This window comes from Aplidium turbinatum, chromosome 17 (genome assembly GCF_918807975.1).
Source record: "Aplidium turbinatum chromosome 17, kaAplTurb1.1, whole genome shotgun sequence".
Taxonomy (NCBI): Eukaryota; Metazoa; Chordata; class Ascidiacea; order Aplousobranchia; family Polyclinidae; genus Aplidium; species Aplidium turbinatum.
The window spans coordinates 14,729,910-14,742,182 of NC_137488.1; the positions used below are offsets into that span (position 1 = coordinate 14,729,910).

The 12,273-nt window shown below is 35.1% G+C and overlaps 1 protein-coding gene across 1 annotated transcript in view; it reads left to right on the plus strand.

Annotated features, from left to right (window-relative positions):
* LOC145786226 (uncharacterized) overlaps nt 1–12,273 on the plus strand; it is an 85,113-nt gene that overhangs the window by 41,900 nt on the left and 30,940 nt on the right. The window contains exons 24-26 of the mRNA XM_082597869.1: nt 455–577; nt 1,863–1,985; nt 8,693–8,815. Of these exons, the coding sequence (XP_082453995.1) occupies nt 455–577; nt 1,863–1,985; nt 8,693–8,815 (369 nt within the window). The remainder of the gene's footprint in view (nt 1–454; nt 578–1,862; nt 1,986–8,692; nt 8,816–12,273) is intronic.

Below are 12,273 nucleotides of genomic sequence, written 5' to 3' on the forward strand. Positions count from 1 at the left end.
TACCGTAACATCACATACACATTACGCTTGCTTCACATGCGTTGAAGTTGTGGAAAAAAATAATAGATAGAAGACTCTGAGAAAAAGCTTTCATTTCACTACATTAGCTTCATGCTGTTTTATGCTGAGAAGAAATACGTCAGATGCAGTATCTACGCTTCTTCAGCTGATGGAAAAATACAGAGAGGGACAAGTAGATTTGCATTGCATATTTATCCACCCGAATAAGGTATGTGATCGGGTGCTAAGACTGTCTTCACATGAAAAAGTAGCTTAGAGGAGAAGTAAGCTACGTCCGTCAATTCATTCAAGACACATACCAAGGAAGTATGACGGCGGATGGAGGTAGACACAAATATTTGGTATGATTTGTTTGGCTGCTTTTATCAATTGTCTGAAACCCTCGTTTATTTTTATGAAGCAAGTAAATTGTCATTTCATTGACTGTTCATAGGTTTCTTATCTCCGTGTCAACCCAATCCTTGTAGGAATGAAGGAGCATGCACAAGGACAGGCTGCAGCAATACTTACACGTGTGCCTGTACACATCCGTATACAGGAAAGAACTGTCATCGATGTAAGAATAATGTTGTTTTGTTATTGTCGAATCTTTCTCATCACACACAATATAAACAAATGAAAATATCATGTTGTAACCTAGTCTTTTGACAAGAAAAAGTTCATTTATTGAATACATATTTTGTTGATATTCTGAGTGACAAATTGCTTATTTAATTATGTCAATATAAAAATGTTTCATATTTTAACTCAGCAGCTGTAGGTAGAAATATCGTTATGCCCTTCATCAAAAATTGGAAATAATGCAGTGGTTCACAGTGAAATCATTGCTTATTTAACTACATTAAATTCTAAATTAATTTACCTTTTTCTAGTGATTATGAAGATTATGAAGATATACAGTAAATTTAACTTTGTATGTTATAAAGCAGTAATTTTTAACTCATCAATTGCAAGAACTAAAACAAGACTAGATTTTATGTGGACCGCGAAAATAATTTTATCCAAAATATAGGCCGAGGTGAATTTTTTGCAGCTGACAAAGTTGGTTTGAACAATACAATTACAAGCTGTAGTGGATCCAGAAAGACGCTTGATCAGGTGGTTCCTTAACGGACAAAACGCATACAAGTTTTCAAGAATTCTGCCGATTTTACTCGCTCAATCGCATTGCATGAACTCAACCGGCGATATAGAGCACGGCTCACGCGTGGCTTACATCCGCAGCGCTTTTTAGAAGGAATTTGTTCAGGTGCCAAGCAATAACTGAAAAAAATGCAGTGGACCTCTTTCGTAATCCAAAATAGAAATATATTTCATTAAGTTGCAATAAGTTAACAATTAAACTAACCTGCTCCAGTGATTACAAATGTATGAGGGAAAGTGGTCTGTTTAAGGCAGTGGTACATTAAACCATGGACCTCAAAGTCTTTCGTTACCAGGGAATCGTAGAATTAATTACAAGCCTAGATAACAAGTAATCCTCGAAAATCATTTCACAAAACAAATAAGTGAAGTTTGGCTTCGGTGAAAAAGAGTTGACAAACACTATTATACGGGAAAGTGAGAAATCAACATTTTTGGTTACTTTTGGGCCAAGAAAAAGTTTAAAATTGTATCATACAACTTAGTAAGTAAATGTAACAACTATCCAGGTACAACGTGTAGTTGTGCAAAAAAATAAAATTTAAAACGTAGCAGATATAGTTTAACTCATTCCATGCAAATGCAATGTACGCATATACATTCTTCGTCTGACTATTCGAATTCCTAGCCTATTATTGAAGGAAATAGTTGTAACTTTTACATTGACTACTTGACAACATTGCATTAAATGCTCATAGGTTCCTTGACTCCATGTCAACCCAATCCTTGTAGGAATGGAGGCAGATGCACAAGGACTGGTTGCAGCTATGCTTACACGTGTGTCTGCACACATCCGTATGCCGGAACAAACTGTCATCTATGTAAGAATTAGGTTGTCTTGCTTATTGTTAATCTTTTTCACTAGACACAAAACAAACAAAAGAAAATATCATTTTATTACTTAATATTTTGAAAAGAAAAAGTCCATTTAATGAACCCATATTTTATTTGTTTCTTAAGTAACAGTTGTCAATTTCATTATATCAACCTAAACATGTTTCACAATATATTTCCCTTTCTCCTTAGCAAAAATGCAAACTTTTTTAAATTTTGCAATATTTTATTGCTCGCTTCGCTTGCTCAACCGCACTGAAATCCCGTAACACCCAAGAAATAAATTCAAATTTTTAGAAGTTTTATCAAAAAGGTGTGGTGTGGGCTATAAAGGGTCGATTGAAAGTATTTTTGTTTGTTTTTTTTGTTTTTCACTACTATTCAATCTACTTTCCCAAAGTCATGCACTTGCTAATTTCATCGTCTTCATCATGTGCCGTTTTCAAGCTAAAGGTTGGTTGTCATTTGTTTCCACACGTCTCGATTTTTTGCTATTCTTTTTGCTTTTTCGATTCTAGACAAATCAACCCAATGTTTTACATCATCTCTTCAGGTTTGTCTCCTTCTTCCCCTGCACCTCCTTCCTTCTACCATACTTTCAACATTGATGTTGCTGGCTTGCCCATCTTTAGAACATATGTCCCGCAAGTTTCATTTTTTATTTTTCTAAATCTTTTGCCCATCTATCCTGCACTCTAATTGTTTTTATAATTGCTTCGTTTGTAATGTTTTTATTTGTTTATTCCTTTGAGGACCATTAATTTTCCCGAAAAAAATTTTAGGTAGAATTTATTTGTTTACACTTTGTATGTCATATAAAAAACATCTACGAAAAAAAAATTAAAAAAATATTTCATATGCGGGAGATATTGCATGGGACATATATGTCCCATCGGTCCTCAAAGGTAATTTTTTTATCCGCAATACTTAAACATTGGTATTTCAATTTTTGCTATTACAGTAACTAAAAAACATGATTAAAAACACAATAGACAAAAGTTTTATATCATATACAAAACAAATTCTTCTGTTTCATATGCAGTCTTTGTAAGGTATGACAGAGAATGTCTACCACTAACAACCTGAAGTAGCCTGCCACCTACAGCATTTACTGCAAAACAAGTAACTTTTAGGATGCATACTGCTATGTATGCAAATTATTGTAATTTCACAATACAACGAAACAGAACATTGTAATACACAATGAAGAACATTAATGGTCTAACAGTGTATCATTGAGAGTTATTGTAAAATGCATTTACACTTGATGGTACATTCTGAAACAGTTCCTGCCATTCACATAGCAAAGGAAAATATTGCACTCTTCACATTTATTGTTTGTTCTGTTTTCCAACTTATTAGTTGCTGCACAGTAGGCCTAGACCAGACAATTGACAGTCTAGGCCTACAGGTGTACCAGTAGCCCTTGACTTCTTCCATATCAACAAAGTGGGAGCTGTAACATTCTCTTGTCAGTGACTGGCTTTCATTGACATCATTGAAAAATGATCTACCGGTAGGCCTACCACATGTGGTTCAGCTTGAGATGTGTGACCAGCTGAACTTTGTTTTGGTAGTTCAATAACAACCTCAATTGGAAAATCACCACAATTGTTGACATCATTTTTTAAATCATCTTCCAAGAACTCAATATCTTCTTCATCAAATACCGAAACATCTTCGTCATCGCTATCATCACAATACAGAAGTTGACTAACCGATGCTTCATCCAAATGAAACATTTTTTTACGAGCAATAGATTGCATTTTAGCACTATTGTGTATGTAATTATGTATAATAAACTTCTGAAATAAATCGCAAAATATAGATACTGAATGAAGCTGAAATATGCTTGAAATAGGCTAAATCATATGAAAGATAAGCAAGTTATTGGCCAACAGCATAACAGCTTTGTAAACCGCGTAATAACAGACTACCCTGGAATATACAGATAGCCTATTCTTGACAAAACATAGTGTGTGCAAGGGCAGAACTTTTAGCATGTAACTGTACAAACTTAGTGGGCTGTTTGGACAAATGCACTGATTAAAGATGTGCAGAGAATTGAACTTGTGGATGTATGAGATACTTTTTTGCATTGCTAATGCTAGTTATTTGCAGTTTAGCAGCCTAAAATAGTTTAGCTGCCTAAAAAAGTTTAATTTAGCTGTTAATGTTCTTTAGTCAAATATTTATCACCTTCAACAGTCTGCAGAACTTTCAGTTAGCCTAACCATTGTGTTTTTATCCTGGAATATAGTGAATACACATTCTCTAAAGAAACATAAAAAATTACCCTTGAGGACCGATGGGACACATATGTCCCATGCAAACAAAATCTCCTTTCATGCCATAATTTTCGCTTCTATCCTAATTCTAACTGCCATGCAACAAAAAAGAAATCTTTAAGACCACATTGCAAACAAGTTTTTTTTTTTTTTACTGACATGAAAATTTCTCAATTACGTCACTAAACAAATGCACTTGTAACCTCAACTTTTCACTGTTTTCAAACTGAAATAACACCAAGAAAAATTATTTAGAGTTTCCATTTTTTATATTTATTTTGAAGGATAACCATCCAATACTACGTTAGGGTATCAGTAGTGGCAATTTTTTTAAAGTTAACTGCGTGGTAGTCCGTTAAGTGCATGAGACACATATGTCCCAGCGGTCCTCAAAGGGTTAAATGATAATTTTTAATATGCTTCTGTAGCACCAAAGTTAAGCACCAACATTCACTTCCATATGGCATACTTGGTTTAATATAACATGATAATAGTCTCAGTTTTAATTGCAAATTTATATCTCTTAAGAATTCCTTACATTTCCAAACTAACGCTTTTGCTTGACCGATTCTTGTTTTTACATCATTAGTGCATCTTCCATCTTGTGTAATGAGAACCTTTAAGTATGTGCAGGCAGTAACTTGTTCCAACTGTTCTCCTTTCAACTTGATTTTAATTTCTTTATTTTTAACTCTTTTTTCTATCAAATTTTTCTTATTTCTATCTTAGTTTCTATCAAAACTCTTTCTATCAAACTATTTCTATCAAACTATCAAACTATTTCTATCAAACTATCAAACTATTTCTATCAAACTCTTATTTCTATCTTTGTTTTCATTAAATGTAGTTTCATTCCGTACTTTTTTTCTGGTTTCATTGATTTTGTCTATACTTTTTTGTAATTTTTGCTTTGTTTCAGCCAGAATGACAGTGTCATTTACGTAGCGTATGTTACTTTTTACTGATCGAATTTCACTCCATTTCTGTTCAGTGTTGTCAATACTTGTCAAATTCCTTTGGATATTGGAATAAATTCAGTTAGACTGTTACCCATTCGAACTGTTGATGCTTGTTTAAAGTATTTATTTTTTATAAGTCTTCTTTTCAAGAAAGAGACATTAAATTTTTAAAGGAATTGTAGTAATTTGTTTTGTTGTATTTGGTCAAATGCTTTGCGGTAATCAATGTATGCAAAATAAGTACATTTTACTTTTTCTTTTAACAATTTGTTGGAGGAAGATTACATTTCTTGTTCCGAATCCTTTTTGTTTATATCCCACTTGATTTCCATCTATTTGTTGTTGTATTATTGGGGTTATTTTTTTTTGATAACATACAGTAATATTTTGCTGGTGGGTGATATCAGACTCATGGTCTGACATCATAGCCAACAGCTGATAGGGTTGAAAGTTTAGTGATGCGCCAATCAAAAACTAAAAAGGTGCAGTGTTTCGAAATAAAAATATTGCTTATTCAACTATACTCCATTAACAATTGGATCAACTCATTCTAGTGAAAATCAAAGGATCAGGCAAACTATGCTTTGCATAAAAATTAAATGAGACTGTTGACTAGGAATTTAGTTCAATAACATGATACGATGTTTTGGTAGAAACTAAGCTAAACTAACACAAGTTGCTTAAGGTGTTAATGTGGGTTTGTTCTGACTTTTTATGTTATAACGCAGTGCTTTTCAAATCTTTGGTTGCAGAATCTTAACTGCAAGTGAATTGTAGGATTACTAAAAGCAAGGCTAGATTATAAGTGGGCAACGAAAGTAGTTTCATCAAACATATAAGTAAACTTTGGGCGGCGGAGGCGAAAATGAGTTTGAGATTAGGCCTCCGGCAAGAGCGAATCTAGAACACCACTTGGTCAGGCGCTTTTGCAAATTTTGCTCGCTCGCGTAATGGCATTGCATTAACATAACCGGCAGCTTCGAAAACGCTACACGCGAGTTTTAAACTAGCAGCGATTTTAATAAGGATAAGTAATTTATTTATGTTTTTAGCAAAAAATGAAAAAGATTTATTCCCTATTCAAAGCAAAAACATTGAATTTTTATTTAACTTAAAAACATTGCACCTTCTAGCAAACTTCTTGGGTTTAGACTGTTTCGAATTGCCACAGTTTTGAACAAAGTTCATGATGGACTTCTTTATGCTTATTTAAGAGAAGCAGTTGATTGAGTTTCGCTTTTAGCAGCATGATCGTTGCTTATTTCACAGTGTAGTAAGAGAAGCAGGAGCAGATCCAGGAAGAGGCACTTGGTTACGTGCCCTTCTCCCCCAAAAAACATGTAAATGTTCCCTGCTTTTGCAAAAAAATTCTTGCTCAAATTTCATTGATCTAACCAGCGGCATAGAAATTGCGTGTTTTTAACAAAAGATAAAGGGTGTGAAATTTTATGTCCCTCAACAACTGACAAAATAGTCCAACATTACAAAATTAAACACATTGCTAACTCAACAAGACAACATTTAAATTAACCTATCCCAGTGTAGAAAAATAACGCAAAATGTGCCTTGTGTGCCAGCTTTCTAGTGGGCTAAGGCGTTGACACCGCGGATGGATGTTCAACTTTTCCCTGAAAGACTAGTTTATAGGCTATGTAATTCTATGCAAGGCTAGGTGAAGCGAAGAAACCTAACTCTTATTTTAAACCAAACTTTGTGGGTTTGACTTCTACAAAAATCTAGGTTTTAATTGAATGAATTTAGCCAAATATAAAGTGTGATTCTTAAACGAAAAGACAAAATACTGGAACACAAAATACGCAAGAAGTGACCAATACAGGGTAAAAATTGCCAAAATAATCTGAAGAGCAAGCCCATCAAACTCTACCTCGTCTTTTTCAAATTTAGAAAGAAAGAAGCACGGAATGGTAGCCCTGATTATAAGAAAAGATGAGAAACTTAAAATGTCGATATTTTTTACACATTCAAGAAGTTGAATCAAGTGCACTTCTTACAAAGTTTTTCTAATTGTTAATGAGGGCTTAGGTTATGCCGAAAACGTTAGACGGTTAAAAAATATTTGTCGATACGGAAAATACAGTATATTCTTATAATGCTCAATTCTGTTGTGTTGTTGTGCCTTGCCTGTCTGTGGTATAAAAAAGTGGGCTATTGGCTACAATTTAGTAAACGAAAAATCTATTTTGCTGGTGAAGCAACCTGCAGTTGTGAAAAAACGTTCAAAACGTTAGAGGCAATAGTTCAGCTTATTTCACGCAAACAGTATGGATATACGGATAAACATTCTTTGTCTGACTAACGAACTCATATAAAGCACCTAGAAGTTTTTCTGCACATTTGAAAGCATTGAATACTGAAAAGCTTGGGTGTTCATCAGGACAATTATCGTTTCTAGCACTAGTTGCAATAAAAATAGTTCGGTTCATTTTACGCAAATGCTATATACGCATAAACTTTACTTCTCTAACTGGAAGGAATTCCAATAACGCACTTAAAAGTTTCCTAGCACATTTGAAAGCTTTGTATTATTTACATTATCACACTCATCTCAAAAATACTTTTAAGTTACTGGTTTTAGTGGAAGTGATATTGAGCATTTGAAATAAAACAATTTTCCGTTAGCGTATTATGATAAAAATAAATTGCCTATTGTTTCCGCAACCAGAAAATTAGTATTTTATCAATCTACATATATTGAATCAAAAATGGGAAAAACCAACTGAAAAAGGTGATCTGGTACTATGACACTTCCTCAAATGGGCGATCTACCAAATACAGAAAGCAATATCACTAAGAAAATAAATCAATAGCTTTTTTTCCTTCGTCTGAACCTTAAAACATTTGACCAGGCTAACATTTTATTTGAATTTTCAAGTGTTTGCCATTATACTTGCTCAAGCTAAGTCAAATTGAAATTACAATATTCGATAGTTGCGTTTTGCTTAAACTATGAAGAGAAGAAAAGGCAGAAATAAAGAAATGAATATGAAGGATTGGAGGTCATGAACAGTTTTATTTATTTAATTAATTTGTAATTTTTCGTTTGTTTTTGGTCCATTTATACTGACATCTATTGATATTGTAAGCTAATTCTTATTTCGACTCAGTTGTGCTGACATCTATTGATGTAGGCTAATTTTTAATTCGACTCAGTTATGCTGACGATTCCTAATGGAAGAAAACCGGTTCCATAACATAAATTTATCTTATTGAAATACTATTGTGTGTGTTAGCCTGGTCAAATGTTTTAAGGTTCAGACCAAGGAAAAAAAGCTATTGATCTATATTGAATCAATGTAAAAACTACTGAAGATATTCGGTTCAAGAATTTCTTAAGCCAACAGACCTTCAGTTGTAGTCCATTGTTGAAGGAAATAGTTGTCACTTTTTACTTGAACAGTTTGTTAACATTTTATTGAATGTTCATAGGTTCCTTGTCTCCATGTCAACCAAATCCCTGTCGGAATCAAGGAACATGCACAAGGACAGGTTGCAGCAATGATTACAGGTGTACCTGTAAACATCCGTATACTGGAAGAAACTGTGATCGATGTAAGAATAATAATGTTGTTTTGCTTAAGGTCGAGTCTTTTTCACCAGACACAATACAAATAAACGAAAATATCATCTTGAAGCTTAATATTTTGGCAAAAAACAGTTTATTTAATGAATAAATATTTTGTTTTTAGTCTGAGTGAAAAATTATTCATTTTCTTATGGCAACCTAAAAAAATTGCATGTTCCAAATCAATAGCTGATAGGGGTAAATAGGAATATCCTCATGAGCTTCACCAAAAATTAAAAATAATGCAGTGTTTCAAAAATCAAAATCAATCAAAAATTTCAAAATCATTGCCTATTTAACTATATTAAATTAATTCTAAATTAATTTACCTTGTTGTAGTGATAATTAAAGGTAGTCTATAAACGACAGTAAAATATGTTTTGAATCCAGGTGTTAGCAGAACTAAGCAGCACTGACTATCTTACGTAAAAATGATATGGGTTGTCGCCCGAAAGGGCATGTTTTCACGGTTGCCTATAACTAGTTGTCATAAACAGACAACTCCATAAATGATCGGTTATCATGATAGTACGACGTGGTACTGTTCTGCATAAAATAAAAAAGATTGAGTAAATTTCGAGCTTCATAGTTTTTTATTTTAAAGTTTTTAAAGTTTTTAATTTTGGCAGCAGTGGCCGAGTGGTTAGCGCGTTGGGCTCGCAGTCGAGAGCCTGCATGTTTAGGGCTACCATATGTCCTCTTTTAGGAGGATTTGTCCTCTTTTTTCATAAAAAATGAATTGTCCTCCGAGGACACATGAAAATGCTCAAATGTCCTCTTTTTTGCATTGCTATCATTTTCAACAAGGTTTTATTTTTATGTAACCTTGGCGAAAGCTAAATAAGGCTAAGCAACCATACCAAAAAAGAAAAGTATGTTTTCTGTGAGTTGTGGCAGAAGTACAGTAAGCTATCCTTGTTTAAGAAAAGTGTTTAGGGTTATTGACTTTGAGGTTGACAATACATTGCTTGCTGTAGATATGATGGATACATTTATTTCTGTGGCAAACGAAGGCAGTGTTTCTCGATGACCATGTCAGATGTATTTCTATAGTTCGACTATTGTGTTGCCTATTTGGATGAATAGACCCGACCACTAATTTCATTTTCCGAGTTCATATCCTTTGATTGAATGCTTATTGCTTATGCTGTCTTACACCAAAGAATAGCAGATGGAGACAGCAGAAAAATGGTCTACCACAAGGGAGTGTTTTAGCCCCCATCTTGTACAACATTTATACAAACGACCAACCAATCCATCCTGGTACAAGAAGCTTCATATACGCTGAAGATTTGTGTATAACAACACAACACAAACACTTCACTTCCACGGAGAGAGTACTTAGCGATGCTCTGGATGGGCTGACAACATACTACACGGACAACCACCTGCGTGCCAACCCCAATAAAACTCAAGTCTGCGCATTCCACCTTAGATCCGGGGATGCATCACGCCAACTAAACATTTCCTGGAATGGAACCAACTTGGCACACTGCATCAATCCAACATATCTCGGTGTCAAACTAGATAGGTCCCTCACATACAAATCCCATATCGAAAAAGTAAGAGCTAAGGTGGCTTCTAGAAATAATATTTTATAGAAACTCGAAAACTCTGATTGGGGTGCCCTCCCTGACACAATACGGTAAACTGCTTTAGCCTTATGCTATTCGGTTGCAGAATATGCTTGCCCAGTGTGGGAAAGCTCAGCACATGCCAAGAAAATTGACCCCATATTGAACCAAAGCTGCCGTCTGATTACAGGTTGTCACAAACCAACCAACATCACGTCGCTGCACATTCTGTCTGGAATTGCTCCCCCCAACATTAGAAGAAGCGTGACCAGCAGAAAGGAAAGATCTTGTCAGGACATAGATTTGAGACATCCACTGTATGGTCAAATTCCAGCACACAGGCGTCTGAAGTCAAGAAAAAGTTTCCTTGCTTCAGTTGTTCCATTAGGTCAAGACGATGTCGCCGCCAATGTGCAGATTCAACTATGGCAGGAGGGACTGGCAGCCGGACCGACAATGGCCAATATGGAGCTCACACCCATGGAGAGCCTTCCTCCGGAAAACGTGAACCGTGGAAGTATTGGCGATGCCTCAACCGCTTAAGAACTGGTATTGGCAGGTGTAAAACCTTGATGAGACACTGGGGGTATTCAATGGGGAGCACAAGTTGCAAATGCAGACAGTAGCAAACGATGCAACATCTACTCGAATGCCCTGACCTAAAAGCAAGGTGCTCTGCACAGGATTTGGCCGAGTTCAACGATAGAGCAAGAGCCTGCGTGATGCTCTGAGCTACGGCCGTGTCACACACGATGAAGAAGATCAAAGAATAGGATAACGCTTTTCAGCGGTGTGTGTGGAAGTATCTGTCAGAGAAAAATGTTGGCATTGATGATGTTAAACTGTTCGATCTATAAGTATTGTTCGAATTAATTGAAACTGTCAAGAAAACAGGCTGAATTTGTGTATCTTATATTTGGTTTATTGCGATAATTTAACAGATGTGTATAGTTTCATGCCTAATATGGCCTCCAGCTTCTTTCAATATTGCACGAACACGGTTTGGCATGGATTTGGTTAGTTTTTTTGCAGTTCTCTACAATTTTTTGGATCCAAAACCACACCTGAATGATGGCCTCCATGAGCTTCCTTATGGTGGTGCAGTCCTTCTTGCGTGATCGTGCCTTGATTATGCTCCACAAATTATCGATAGGATTTAAATCCGGAGAATCGCTAGGTCAATCTAACACGGTAATCTTGTTTTTTTTTTCAAAAAATTAGTGTTTTTCAGAAGAATGGCATGGTGCGAGGTCCTGCTAAAACATGCCCCCACCTTCTGGAAATGCCCTTCGCAGGTCTGGGATAACTTTTTTTGTGATCACATCGATATATCGTTCAGAAATCGTCATTCCTTTCACCGGAAACAGTGATTCAACCCCGCTGTGGTTAAAACTTCCCCAGAACACCCTTCCCAGTTTCCACTTAGCAGAAATATTCCTAGTTAGCATAATCATCCCAGTTTCAATTAATTCGAACAATACTGTACCAAAGCTAGTCTTAAACCTGATAGCTAGCTTGCATTAGTTTTTTTTTTAAATGATGGCAGATTAGAAAATGGACAGAATAGTTCAAATATTGCAGAACTATAGATTTGTTTAATGAATTGTTAAAAATCCAGCATTGTTAAAAATCGAGCATGCAACAGACTATGGCTCAAAATGCAAAACGCATGTTTTCTGTGAAGAAAATCAAATGAACAGCAAAATGTTCATTGACTGAATCTGACAAATAAATATGTTATGTTTTTAATTTGTCACTTTTGCTACGTAGGCCTATAATCATCTAAGAAGATGTAAAAATTGTTTAAACGTAAAAATCCACTGGCATTTTACTTGCTTACTAAACATTTCCTCTTTTTGGGTGATGAAAAT